A 14,529-nucleotide genomic window follows, 5' to 3' on the forward strand; every position below is an offset into this window, starting at 1 on the left:
TCCCTTCTAAAAATCAACGCTACCAATCGACACCCATGAATCCCAAATAACCGCCGCACACCGTCTCCATCACGCCAAAACAAACAAACTAAACTAACGCAAAAAGCCGGAAACGCCTGCGTGGCCATGCCCCACAAAATAGGACGCATCATCGAGGGCAGCCCGGCGGACCGCTGCGGGAAGCTGAAGGTCGGCGACCGGATATTGTCCGTCAACTGCTGCTCCATCACCAACAAGTCGCACTCGGACATCGTCAACCTGATCAAAGAAGCCGGGAACACGGTGTCGCTCCGGATCATCCCGGGTGATGGTAAGGCTCGTCCATGTGACTCCTTGCTGGCCGGGAGGGTGAGAGAGGAGTCTGAGGACCCCCCCACCCCCTCAAAGCTTCTTCCTGTGTTTGTTTCCTCTGCAGTATTTTTGCGCCGGCTCCCTTTTAATCAAGTGCTTCCCCGTTGGTGTTAATCTCTCCGGCTTAGTGCAGCAGTGGAAAATAAAGCTCATAATGTTGCGGCACAAGCGCAGTTTGCGACATGATTTTGAGTGGAATGTGTCGCGTGGCGCAGCGAGGGTGCTTATTTTGCCCGGCTGGCGCGATGTAACACCCTCCGCCGAGACGGAGAGGGAAGCTCGATTAGGGGCCAAAACGCCGTTTTCTTCCCCCGCTTTTCACATTCGGGGCTACTTGAGGTTCAGAGTTGTTCATGAGCAGACGACAGCACCGCAGGCAGGCGGCGTCAGGCCGGTGACAGTGACGTCATCGGTGACGTCATCGGTGACAAACGCATTTAACGAGAGCGGTCACTTCGTTTGAACTCAGTTGCTTCTTTTTTTGCAGAATCTTCCAATGCTTCTCTGCTGACTAATGCCGAGAAGATCGCCACCATCACCACCACACACACACCTCAGCAGGCCAGCGAGTCCCGGTGAGTGCCGACGCGTCCGTCCGGTTCCTGGGACGTATCCTCTTCAAACAGCCCAACGTTGTGTGTATTCATGCGAGCTTCTCTCCCTTAAAGGAACAACTCAAAGTCCAAAGGAGCTCCGCCCCCTCCGCCCGCACACATTCAGGTGAGGGTCCGGGCCTTATTTGCAGGGTTTTTCTTTCGGGTCACGTTTGGCGGTCACGCCTCCCTTGCTCGGCGAGGTTGTTGTACTGCTCCTCTCTGGCCTCCCCCCCCCCCCCGTGACGTCATCGCTCCGTGTCTCGCAGGATGCCGAGTTCTATTCCGTGGACCTGGAGCGGGACAGCAAAGGCTTCGGCTTCAGCCTGAGAGGCGGACGGGAGTACAGCATGGACCTGTACGTGCTGAGACTCGCCGAGGACGGGGCGGCCGTCAGAAACGGCAAGATGAGGGTAAGAAAACCCCCCCCCCCAAAAAAAATGACTGAACCTGGATCTGTGACGCTCCCTCTCCGTCGCCAACGTGGCCCCCTGGTGTTTTCAGGTGGGGGACGAGATCCTGGAGATCAACGGGGAGAGCACAAAGAACATGATGCACTCGCGCGCCATCGAGCTGATCAAGAGCGGCGGCCGGAGGGCGCGCCTCGTCCTCAAGCGGGGGGACGGATCCGTCCCTGAATATGGTACGTACGCGCGGCGCCTCCCCCCCGTGTCGTTGTCCCACTTCATGAGGGTGGAGTAGAGAGGGTGGAGTAGAGTGGGCACACCGGGAACCTGCAAGGTTGGGTGGTTGTCCCATGTCAACTCTGACACCCAAACCCTAATCGCTCCAAATAAAAAATGTAAACAATGAGTTGACGTTCGTCGCTTTGGATTTAAAGCGTCAGCTGAGTGACGTGATGTACTGAGCGCTTCCTGCTCCATGTTTTTTTTTATAGTGACGCTCGTAGTCGAGCTGCTGTTATCAAACAATTGAAGGAAAGCCTGTTTGTGAGATCTGCAGCAGATGTTACACAACTGGAGTAATATTCCCGCTCTGCTCGTGCACTGTGAGTCATATTGTCCTGTTTCTTGGCCTTGTTTTTCTCCGGGATTTAATCTTCTACTCCCTTCACAGATGGATTTCACGATGTTGTATCGAGTGTAATATTTCTTGTCTTTCACGACGGAAGCCCTTGGTCTCTCTGTTGCGATGCACTGTGAAACAGCCTCTCTTGTCTGTTCTTCTCTGTTTTCTCCTCTCGACTCCTCCTCCCTTCTCTCTGACTCTTGTTGCCGGGCTCTTCCTCCTCTCGCCAGCGATGATGACTCCTCATCTCGCTGTTGGTACAATGAGGAATGACAAGATGGGAGAGCCCTGTTTCTACCTAATGGGCCAAAATCAGACCACGGTTTGTAGCCAAAAGTCTGTCCCAATCCACTCTCCCCCCGCCGTCCTTTGTTCCTTCCCCGTCCTCATCCACCCGTCCCGCCCAGCTCATCCCGACCTGAATACGCTCTGTTTGTGTTTGGCGCGCGGGTGTGTCTACATAGTGTGCATGCTCTGTGTCTTGCCTGAATAAAACGTGAATCCGCACAAACCGCCACCCGCTCCGCCAGCAACCACACCAGACCTCTCTCCCCTGGGACTAATTTAACGCCACCTCACATGCCGCTGCCATAGAAACCTCAATGTCATTTTTTGCAGCAAAACACCTTTTGTGTTGCCGATGTGTTGCCCCCCGCTGTGGTTGCTGACATCACCTTGTGTCTCTAGAGGACAAAAAAAAAAAAACGTCGAAGTGATTTATCGCTTCGATGCATTTTATCGTTCGCGACTCATTTAAAATTGGCCCCGATTGGTTCTCGGCAGATGTACACGGTGCACGCATGGTTTCCATAAATCTGTGCATTGGCTTTCCGTCATGTCAAAGCGACAGCTGACATGAGCCAACAAGGAAAGTTTACGCCTGCTCGACGCGATAGATGTCTCACGTGGCCGTTGTATCAGCATTCCCTGAACCTCTTCGGCTCTCTGGAGGTGTTTCTGGTCAACCGGCTTCTCTTCCTTTCTCCTCTCCTGCAGACGGCGGCAGTGACGGGCACCCTCCCACACCCGGGGCACAAAACACTCCGGAAGTGAGAACGCTGCCGCCTAACAGCCGATATCACACCTCATCGGAGTCCAGTTATCCACCAGACCTTCACAAACCATCACGCCAGGAGGAGGCTGCGCGTGGCCGGGACAGGGAGAGGGCCGGGTCAGATCAGATGGACTACCAAGGCCGGCAATTCAACCCCCACCACCATCACACCTGGAATAACAATCACAGTCAAAGCACCCTCAGACAGCAGTCTCCAGACAACACTTACAACAGCGGCAGCGGCAGCAACAAGAAGAGCCGAGGCCGCAAGGTCAAGAAGTCGGAGTCGGAGAGCGGCATCTCCAAACTCCTGAAGACTCTGAGGAAAGACAGCTCGGGGAAGAAGGCCGCCGCCGCCCAGAAGCTCAGGGGGCGGGAGCCCTCGGGCAGCAGCTCCACCTTGGACGGAAGGTTCCGGCAGCAGCGCCGCGGCTCGCTGGACCGCTCGCCCACGCCGAAGCGGGCCCCGTCTCCGGACCGCCGGCGGGCCAAGTCCATGGACCGCAGGGCGGAGCGGGCGCCCCGGGACCGCACGCCCGAGAGGGAGCGCGACGACGGCGGCTTCCTCGCGGCCACGCCCGAGCGCCGGTTCCACGAGCGGCGGCTCCCGAGGGACTCGCGGGCGGCCTCGACCCCCGAGCGCGCCCACAAGAACGGGGACCCCTCGCCCCCGGCCAGGGGCCGCGCCTGCGACAGGGCCGCCAGGAACGCCAACCTCCTGAGAGACTCTTCCTCGGAGAGGGGGGAGGAGCGGTGGTCGACCAACGGGACCCCGCAGCGGCGGTGCCGGACGGAACGGGACTCCTCCCCCGACAGCAACTACAGCCGGGACGAGCCGAGCTACGCGGCGCCGCCCCCTCGACTGGTGGATTACTACGGCGTGACGAAGAACAACGCCGCGCACAACAACAACGCCGCCTACAGCAACGCGGGCCACAAGAATAACGCGGGAGTCCGCGGCGCCAACCAGCTCCCCGAGCCCAAGAGGAGGCTGTACAAAGAAAGCCCCGACCTCAGCATCTAGGGACGGAGACCCGCCTCCTCGCCACTCTCTCCTCTATCTGTGCAGACTTTGTACAATACACTGGACCCGTGAGGATGCTAAAACTCTTTGTCCTTTATCTGGTTGACTACTCGTGATCCCATCCGGAGATTCACAGAACAGCAGGAGTTCAATCCTTCCATCAGTTCATGCTGGTTGTTTTTTTTTGTTATAGTTATTTTGGACATAACCAGAGGTTGATGTACTGTTGTGAAGGTATTGTCTGTGCCTGCATATGAAATCGGTGATATTGCTTTTTGTAGGCATTTGCTGAATCTAAATATTTGTTCCCTCAGAGGTGAAACGAAACAATGCTTCCAGTTGTGAAATTCTTCTAAGCTTGTTTTCAACTTTTTTGTTTTTTTTTAGATGTCTGTTTCATTCCTGAATCGCTTCACTGAACAAACGATAGCACAAGAAAGTCACGTTCAGGCAGAGACGAAAAAAAAGAGAAAAATCTAAATTTAAGATCTGACGGTGAAAGGCGAGTGATAATTATATAAATAATATATGACTTTGTGTTTTGGATTTGCTCACTTTTTTTAAATTTATTCTTTTAATTGGCACATATCCTGAGCGAGCTTCATTCCTTGAAGACTCGAGGAAGACGAGCACACCGAAGGAAAGCATGCTGTACCTTTACTTTGTGTCGCACCCTCGAACTCGATGGCAGCTCCACCCTCCTTTCGCCCAAAACGTGCTCCCACAACCCCCCCACCCCCCCCCCACCCCAAATTAACAAAAAGAGATCAGACTACCGCGTCATTATTTTCTCCCAGAAATAGCTTCAAAAAACGAGAGAAACCTAAATTGATGAGTCTGCATTATGCCACAAAACCAGCGTTCAGCTGCCGTAACACACGACCCCCCCTCTGCCACCCCCCACCCCAAAAGAGTGTAAATTACCCCTGTGCAAGGTGCATGTGTACAATGAAGTGTAGTTGAGCCCCTTAGCTGTGAGCGGGAATAAGGAACATGCACAGTGATTGTTTGGCCCCCGTCCTCGTGTTGCCGACGACACAAAGAGCTGACGCGGCGACAAAGTCGACCGACCTGCCGCGCTGAGCCAAGCCGGGCCGTGCTGAGCCAAGCCGTCGCGCCACTGGAGTCTGACTGCTGCTTCACGATGATGTTTTGTGTGTGTTCTCTGTTTTATGTTTCATTAAAGAACTAAAATATATTGGGATAAAAAAAACACAACAAACGCATTGTTTGATCACTGTTGTCGCCATGGTACTGTATTAACAAAAGAACGAAAAAGAAGAAAAAAAAAGAACACATTTATGAAGTTAACCTGTTGGCCATCACCTGTAAAGATTTTTTTTTTTCAATGTAACTATTAGGAACCTGTCAAGGAATAAAATGTTGCCTTTTTCTTGTACAAAAGAGAAATTTATGGACAACCTCAGCCGTGAGGAATGTGATATTGTGTTTATATCTCTGAAATGGACCTGATGATTTATGGAAAATATGTTAATTTACTCTGGATCAGGTATGTAAAGACGTTTTAAAAATGAAAGTCTGTATTTGGTCGATCAGAAACTGTTTGATGGTTTGAATCTCTCTCGATGGTTAGCCTGCCTTTGTATTATAAAGCACTTGTATGCAGTCTGTGTTCTTCAAGCATTATTTCTTGCAATGTGCTCCGGACATAATGCTGTCTCTGTGTTGATAAAAGCAGTACATGTATATGGGCCAATCTTTTTTATAAAACTATGCATATATAAATACTACATTGTTCATAGCTTTATTTGACCCATGAAGCTATACATAACATTAGTCTAAATACAAGTAGATGTGGACTTATCCAGCTTCTTTCCTTGAGATGGATTACGATGTATATGTAGCTATCAAAAGAAGTCTGTGAATGCTATTTTTATTATCAAATAAAGTTTTCCATACAAATTCAAAAGGATTTCATATTTCTGCACGGCGTCCCTGGAGGGGCCTTTGTGGTTTTTGTTAAACCGCTTTGATCAAATCACCGTCGTGGTCACGCTACGTTTAAATATTCAGCATTTAATAACTACAATGTACGCTCTTAAATCCACGATAGTAACATAATAGGAGCATAGAATAGTCAATAGAATGAGCTGTCAGACGGATGCAGTCTTCGTACTACAACACATTACATCATTACATGCAATACGTTTGTTTTAAATATCCAAACGCACCACTTATAAGCTTTATCATCTCAAATGGGCGTAGTATTGGCGTAGTAATTAGGAATATTTTATTTACAGAAAGCCAGTTGCCATCTATCCAACATTCTTCAAATTCCTTCATTAACATTTTTAGAGCAGGACTTTTTCGGTTTTTCTCCCCTTAAGCTTGACTTCAGACTCTTCGATGGGTTTATCTGTATCCCACGAAACATCCGCCGGTACGGTGGTTGCTATAGCAACGCACGAAGGTCACTATGGCAGAGATCTTGGGGTGTTTGTTTTTCTCGCGTCTGGCGAACTGCACAAGCCACAAAGAGTTCCTGCCATTCAGAACACGGAGGACTCAAAGAGCGTCCTTGTGAGGCGAAGACGCCGTAAACATGAAGATCTAGCGGGGAACCATGTTTTATAGATTCACTTTAGCGCAGTATTCACTATTAATTACTGGTGGTATTACTGCATCACTGTATTTTAGCTGAATCCGTTTCCTACGTTTTGGAAATCGATAGAGAAATGTTGTACACAATCTTCCTTAAGTCCACAAGATGCACAGTTATGATGTCATATTTACGTATTCTTTTTACAATCAGCTATTATATCTGGTATCACCTCACTTTAAATCCCCCTGGTTGGCATTCATAAGCAATATTAAAACCACCGTTAGCATTGTTAGCACCGATATCACCGTTAGCTTAGCTTGTTGCCATGTTGGGAGGCAATGGAAAAACTTCCAATGTTTTTCTCCTTTAATAAAATTATAATAACAACTGAATTAAAGTGTGTTTTTAAGCCCTTAATAGTAAAATACTGTTTAGAAGTACTAGAAATATAACAATTTGTACTGAATCTTCATTTATACGGTTTGTGATATGAGATAAGAGTACTGTTTCCATTCCGTAACCCTTCGTCAAGGTGTCTCTTATATCGTTAAGCCTTTATCGGTGTTAACCTTTTATTAATACAATTAATATCCGTCATCAGATAGAGTTGGTGTTATGTCATTCATCCCTGATTAGCAATGTCGTAATCCCAGGTGGGACAAGTTTTAAGTCTAAGGTGACCTCTGGTTGAAATGAGAAGCAGTCGCTTCAAAAAGAGCTTTAAAGTAGAAACTGACTCAAGACATGAATGCGTTATGAATAAGTCGTTTACATTTATTCATTTGATTAAATATACTACATTCATATGATCTCAACCACCCAAATTGTAAGCAAAACATAAACAGGAGTCATTTGCAAAGTGCGTTTTATTTTACGTTGCTTTGATTACATGCCTCTACATTCAAAAATAAGCCAGTATCATATAGGATCCAACCGTAAAAGATAAACTTTTTTTTTTCATCCCTTTCCTCTCAGGAAAAAAAAAAAATCTATGACATTTTTCGAGTTGGATATTCTGTACATGCAGGAACAACTCTGTAGTGGGCTGACTTGACCTGCAACTGTCTTTAGGTTGAACCAACACATTTGTAAAAATACAAAAAGTTATTTCTGTAGACGTTTCCCGGGGGGGGGGTCGGGGCGGAAGTCTTCTTCTCTGGTTCGGTGGATCGGCCCCTCTTACGCGGGAGACACGGAGCTGGTGGAGACGGAGGAGGCCTCGGTCTTCGTGGAGGACGCGCCCTCCTCCTCCTCGAAGGGATTCTTCCCGCAGCACAATGTGGTGATCATGCAGTGGCGGAACTGCTTGTTCATGCAGATGTAGATCAACGGGTTGTAGACGGACGAGCTCTTGGCAAAGAAGGCCGGGATGGTCATGAAGACGGGTCCGAACTCGGATCCCTGATTGCAGAAGATAAACCAGGCCACGCTGGCGTAGGGCACCCAGCACACCAGGAAGGCGATGACCATGATCACCACCATGCGGCTGACCTCCCTCTCGGCCCTCTGGGTGGTCTCGGACTCCTGCTGGGCGGCGGCGGCCTCCTTGACGGCGCACAGCAGCCGTCCGTAGCAGAAGAAAATGATCGTCATCGGGATCATGAAGTGGCAGACGAACATGTAGATGACGAAGCTTTCGTTGTTGAAGCCCTCGGCACGCGTGTAGTAGTCGACTCCGCACGAGCACTGCATGCCCTCGGGGATGTAGCGGGACCAGCCGACCAGGGGCGGCACGGCGCAGGCCGAGGCCATGACCCAGGTGAGGGCCAGACCCATGATGGCGTGGTCCTCGCCGAAGCGGAAGTTGGCGATGGGCTTGCAGACGACCACCCACCTTTCCACGGCCAGGACCACCAGCGACCACAGGGCGATCTCGCCGCCCAGCGTGGCGAAGAAGCCCTCCACGTTGCAGCCCAGGCGACCCAGGACGAAGTAGCCGTGCATGGAGGTGTACATGGTCGTGGTGAACCCGCCCAGCACCATGAAGAGGTTGGCCACCGCCAGGTTCAGCAGGATGTAGTTTAGAGGGGTCCGCAGCTTCTTGTGTTCGAGGGTGACGTAGAGGGTGAGGAAGTTGACGGGGAAGCCCACGAGGATGAGCAGGAACATGTAGGCCCCCAGGGCGGCGTAGGCCGCCGGGTTGACAAGGTAGTACTGAGGGTATTCATAAGGACTCCGCACGATGCCCGTGGTGTTCATCATGGGGACGTAGAAGTAGGGTCCCTCTGTGCCGTTCATGGTTGCGGCTGGCGGTTGCGATCGTCCCGGTTCGGTTTGGTTTCTTCTGGCTGTTGTCAGGCGAGCGATGGAGGGGGACCCTGCTACAAATGGACCCCAGGTGGCCGCCGACCGGCTTTTAAAAGGCACACCTTGGATTATCACTTTCCAAATCCGTCAGCACAAAGTGATTTAGGCCACCGGTAATATCTAATCCAGCCACCACTGCAAACATAAGTGATCGCTCATCAAGATATTAAGGTTGCACATGCCCGTGTTCAGTCGCCGAGCTTCTCCATAACTGTTTATTCTAAAGCCCGACGCCTCATGTGAAAAGATCTTTTTGTGAGGACTAGATACTGCTAGTGTTTCTGTGCTCTAGTCTGTAGGACTTTAACTCTCTAAGTTCTGTAGACACTGATCTTCTTGTCTATCACAAATGATAAAGAAAATACATTAAATCTCTCAAGAAATCATACGTTTAGCTTTTTTGCTTTAAATGTAATAGAGCAATTAATATATAGATATAGATATATAACAATGAATTGCCTGTCAATCATCTTTCACTGCAGCCCTACCCTCAACATATTGGATATTTCATAGCTTGGTTTTCATTTGTTATTTACAGTTCAATCCCAAGAATCAGTTGACGTAGTGGAGAAAGGTGCAAAGGCTCGTACGTTGTGTCTTTGAAACACTAGTGTAGGTGTTAATACACTCTCACGTACACATCGTACCACCAGGGGTCCTTTCCGTCATTTTACAAAAGAAACAAACAGGTTGTGGTGAACATTAGAGTCACGTCTCTTCATTAAACCCTCCCTGCGTCTGGTAAAGTTGCTATTTCCCTAAGTTTAAAGGATAAAAGACCAATGCTAACACACTAGCCGTTAGCTCCCGCTAACAGCACGCGCTATTCAGTGTTTACTGACATCAAATGTCCGCTGATGCACGTCTCTATGAAAACTCGGACAGAAGGAGGTTGTCCTTTTAGGTCTGAGACACTGGGGGAGGACGTGAGATGGCGTGATGGAGATTTTTAGTTTCTCTTTGAGGGGGCGGGCCTCTCCATGCGCCCGGGGGCTTGACCTCGTGACCTCAGGCGTAAGAGGATGCATTAAACGTACAAGTCTTATAGCAGAGGCCTTTTGGAGGGACTAGAGAGAAGGGCAAGTCCTCAAGGACCGGGGTTCTAGATCTTCGGTCTTAAATCCTGACATTTTACTGTATATGATCTCTACTGAATAAACTCCCCTGTGTTTACTTTACAGATTTCTGGCCCAAGACAGCAGCAGAAAACAGACCTTAAAAGTGCATCCCGATGTGCGTTGAAAGTAGAGCAGAAGCAGCGGCGTCTTAGCTGTCAGTAAAGAGCTCAGCACTTTCCTAATGGCGGTTGTATTAAAGAGATTTGGGGCTTATGTTACTCTCACAGGCCTGTGATGGATTTAATGTGGCAGAGGGTCACTCTCGCTGTGCACGTTGTTGCTGTCTTCAGACAAAAGGAACAGAGGAGTCAGAATAATGGAACTGTATGATAGTGTGTATATGAGCAACAAGTAAGTATTTACAGTAGTAGTTGCCAATGAAACCAAAGCTTTATTAATTCACCGTGTAATAATCTGCACATGACAAACAGACGCCGTGTTTTGTGTTATTGTTAATGCGATGTGTTGTGTCAGGTCTGAGTGTCTTAAAGAATAAGTTGTTCTGCAGGTATTCAGCACCTTTGGGTGTGAATTAAGGCTATTGTCTTTTACAGTTTCCTGATATTGAATCTCACATTGATCCCCAACCAACCATTAAATCATCATTCATCAGGTTTTTAAATTTATTTTTGATTAATTGATTAATCATCTGGCCTCTAAAAAAGTGTAAAAAAGATAAAAACGATCATAATTTGTCTCTAGAACCCAAAGCTGTTTTTTTTTGGATCAGATACATCATCCGATCTACAGCTGATGGTGCTCTTGTGGATTGCAGAGCTCCAGTGAAGAGAAGCGTGTTATTTTCTGAGTGAACGCTGCTCTCTGCTGGAGAATAATAAGAATGTGGAAAATAATTATGAAAGTATCTGACACTGGGACTTAATGACGTCAGCTGTAAAATAATCAAATGTGCCATGAAAACAAAAGGCTTCGAGGTTTTCTCTGAGCCTTGAATTATCGTTAAATTATCTTTACAACAGGACCGACCTGTCACACACACACACACACTCGTTCATCAACTTGCACGTCCTCAAACACAAATATGTGAATGTACAAAGTTGATGTTACCATGGAGACCGGCCTGGTGGGCTGATAAAGTGTGACTTCTGACAAATGAGGAAACCCGCAGCAATAACATGAGGATCCTTGGTAAGAACGCGAGGCCATCGGGTAAGAACACGATGGCGTCCACAGGAGTGATGAGAACCAGCCTTTCATCCTCTCGGGTACCGGAAGAGCTCGGGAACCACCGGTTGCTAAGCTGCGAAGCCTCTGCGCTTCTGTGGGTGAAGCGCTGCCCTCTACAGGGAGACGGGAGAACTACAAATCCTCAGACGTTCTCTCTTTGCGGCCGGAAAATCATTGATTCTTTTTGAACCAAGACGTCAGAGTAATCTTAACTCACAGGGAATAAAAGAAGGAGACGCGGATGACAGAGAAGTGTAAGCGCAGGACGGCGTTGGCGTGGTTATGGCTGGATTTCATTGAACTCCCTTTCTAAATGGACAGTTAAATCTTGAGTTCTTAGAGGCCTCAGGCCCCGATGGCAAATACAAACAAATTTCACCGGGTCCTTAGAAATAGAGCTCAATATTCTCCCCGAAAAGACGCCCACAGGACTGCAGGTTAAGGATTTCAGATCTCTACTTTATTTCACCATTTCTCTCCCAGCAGAGAAATGTGTCCTTGACACATTACAGGTCATTTAGCTGACGCTTTGATTTTGATAATAACGCTGATTTCACTGCTTCACAACAAAAGCTTTTAAACAAACTTTTACTGTGAGAATTTCTAGGAAACATCAAATGAAATCAGAGGAGCTTCGACTTGGCGGTGACCTTTCACAAGTAAAAACTTGTGGTGTGTTGACTTCCTGTCTCTCTCTCTCTCTCTCTCTCTCTCTCTCTGCACACGAGGATGACTGTGGTGCTCCGGAGGACAAACGCGTGGGCCGAGCGTGATGCTCTCTCACTCACTGCCCACGGGAACTCTGGCGTGAGTGACCGGTGGACAAGAAGGAACACTGTGGCACATTCCACGCCACCAGCCCCCACGTGCATTTCACGCCGAGGGTTACACATCACCGGACCCTCCGAGGCAAGAACAACAAAGAACATGGGCCGGTGTGGAGGACGCCGAGGGTCGTTTTGGGAGTTTGACTGTCCGGGCGTCGATGAGCGAAGCTTAAAATAATCTTTGATGTAATTTGCTTTGAGTGATTGTTTGGTTGTAGAGCTGCAAGCAAAGATTTGTGTCAATAACAAGAATACATAATATGTGATAAAAAAAAAAAAAACAGCTAAAGGATTTAGATTATTTTCTATTCTGAAATGAGGAAAGAAAAGTCAGCCATTCCTCACACAACTAATCGTATTTACAGAAGCCGCAAACTGCATCCGGGGCAGTTTTGCGCAATAAATGACACATTAAAAAGACACCAGAAACTGCACAGACGAGAGCCGATGATGCACAAAGGACTAAATGATAAGCAAGTGCGTGCTTACTCATTCTGGCATACTGTTGGCGTCGTGCATCAGGCCAATGAGTACCGACACACTGTTACCATCATGTATACATGCTGAGCGCCGGGTGCTTTCTGGGGCTCTGCCAGAGGCGGCGCTGTGCCGCTTCACGTGAAAGCGTCCTGGCATCTGCCGGATGAGGAGCCCGTTTCAGGCCTATTTGAAGGTGCCGGTGCGCCTCGGATCAATAAATTATTCACACTGATGGTGACAACAGCGCTTCTGTGGAATGTCTTCTAGAGCGGGGCGGGGGGGGGCTGTGTCAGCACTCGCAGCAGGTGGTAATATATGTAGAAGGAGACCCCCCCCCCCCCCCCCCTCCTTCTGAAGAACGCCGTTTGCCAGCGAGAGCATCCGGGCCCCTTCGGCCCCCTCTGAAGTCCAGAGAAGATGAGCTTGCGTTGTTCGTCAGGGCCCCCTGCAGGAGATCCGACCACGCTGCATCAACACCATCCGCTCTCACCTGGAACTATACGGGTGGGGTCTCTCAAGGGAGTGGAAGTGTGTTTATTTGGGAAACACCTATTTGCGTGGCAGGAAATAGAAATGTAATATAAAGGTTCTTAAAAGCATCTCCAGTCGCCTCCCTCTCGCCTCCTCCTGATTATCCTCCGCTTAGGCTTGATTTTGCTCCTCCTTTGTGTCTCTTTATGGGAGCCTTTCAAGTTCAAACACACACACGCACGCGCACAACATTGCGCCCGTGGCGACGCTCCTGTGACTCTTTGCCACGCATTGTTCATGTTTGACAACCGCAAAGAAAATAGCCGTCTTTGGCGTGATTCATCATCTTCCAATCGACTGGTTGCTAAGGCGATGAAGCCGCGGTGTGTGGAGTGTCCTTGCTTTCACACACGCACACACACACACACACACACACGCACACTGGGTATAGGGTGGACCAGACCGGTTGAGGTGGGTTTTTGCCTCCTGGACTGATGTCACAGGGTTTGCAGGAAGAAGCCCCCAGATGCTGGTGGTTTGACCTCTAACTGTGGGCACAAATGTCACCCTCATCAGCAAACACACACACACACACACACACACACACACACACACACACACACACCTCCTACGCTCTCATCTGCACGCAATCGCACAACAACCGCTTCAAAAGCCACACATATTCACCAGCCCGCTCTCAACTCCTTTTATCATATCTCAGTGTTCATATGCTAAGCAGTCACACAGATTTTTTTTTGGGGGGGGGGGGGTGTTGTAGACCGGAGCCTGGCAGAGAGTTCGGGCTCCCGGCACGCCGGCCCCCGTCACGCCGTAGAAGGCTTATTCTGTGCCAGGCAGCGGGGCAGCCCGCCGTGCATCCTGCGCTCCCCGACCCCTCGGCTGGCGCCAGACGAGTCGCGGGCGGCGCACAAACCGGCCAAGTTCAGGTAACGCAACGCTGCTAATTGGAGCCGCCTCGCGGCCCTCAGGGCCGGAAACCCCGAGGCGACTTTGGCAACCCGAAGCCGAATATCCAGGTGTACATTTAATACGTGCCAGGCCCAACTCACGGCCCAAACTTGTGGTGCCGGGAACGATAAACGTATTTCAGACATCCGATGCAGAAATGTCACGACGCAGCGTTTTTTTTTAATAACATCCATTCAGAGTTTGTCGAGTCAAACTCCGGCCTTCTTTCGTCCAGTGTTAGCACGCTAACGCGTCTTCTCAGGAGACCAACGCGGCTTCCACCCTCCCGACAGCACTGCTGCTCCGCGGGGCCTCGTCCAACCGCTTCAATCCTCCTCTTACTATAATTAGAGTCCAATATTCCAGCAGACGCGTCCACCATCGGGCCGGCAGGATGCGCAAGATAGAGCGGGGCTTGTTTTTTCATTACGTCTTCGTCTCATCGGATTTATGACTCGGTGTGTTGTAGCAGAAGGAGGTGGGTGGAGGAGGAGAGGGAAGGGGAGGGAGGGGTGGGGGGGGCATCAACCTTTTCTCTTGTTTATTGTTGTTCCG

The 14,529-nt window shown here is 49.5% G+C and overlaps 2 protein-coding genes across 2 annotated transcripts in view; one reads left to right on the forward strand and one right to left on the reverse strand.

The window, feature by feature from the left end:
* The window catches only part of LOC120828932 (membrane-associated guanylate kinase, WW and PDZ domain-containing protein 1-like), a 58,139-nt gene extending 52,165 nt beyond the window's left edge, over window positions 1–5,974 (forward strand). The window contains exons 15-20 of the mRNA XM_078086142.1: window positions 42–310; window positions 839–926; window positions 1,020–1,071; window positions 1,214–1,357; window positions 1,449–1,587; window positions 2,970–5,974. Coding sequence (XP_077942268.1) covers window positions 42–310; window positions 839–926; window positions 1,020–1,071; window positions 1,214–1,357; window positions 1,449–1,587; window positions 2,970–4,051 — 1,774 coding nt within the window. The 3' untranslated portion in view covers window positions 4,052–5,974. The remainder of the gene's footprint in view (window positions 1–41; window positions 311–838; window positions 927–1,019; window positions 1,072–1,213; window positions 1,358–1,448; window positions 1,588–2,969) is intronic.
* A 1,488-nt stretch (window positions 5,975–7,462) lies between these two features.
* On the reverse strand, window positions 7,463–9,368 carry LOC120828918 (rhodopsin). The gene has a single exon (XM_040192611.2). The coding sequence runs from the start codon at window positions 8,850–8,852 to the stop codon at window positions 7,794–7,796; it is 1,059 nt and encodes a 352-aa protein (XP_040048545.2). The 5' UTR covers window positions 8,853–9,368; the 3' UTR covers window positions 7,463–7,793.
* Between the last annotated feature and the right edge of the window lie 5,161 nt (window positions 9,369–14,529).

The sequence above is a fragment of the Gasterosteus aculeatus genome, chromosome 2, assembly GCF_964276395.1.
Source record: "Gasterosteus aculeatus chromosome 2, fGasAcu3.hap1.1, whole genome shotgun sequence".
Classification (NCBI taxonomy): domain Eukaryota; kingdom Metazoa; phylum Chordata; class Actinopteri; order Perciformes; family Gasterosteidae; genus Gasterosteus; species Gasterosteus aculeatus.

Excerpts from the sequence above, each read along its gene's own strand:
- LOC120828918 (XM_040192611.2), bottom strand. The coding sequence starts at position 8,852 with ATGAACGGCACAGAGGGACCCTACTTCTACGTCCCCATGATGAACACC.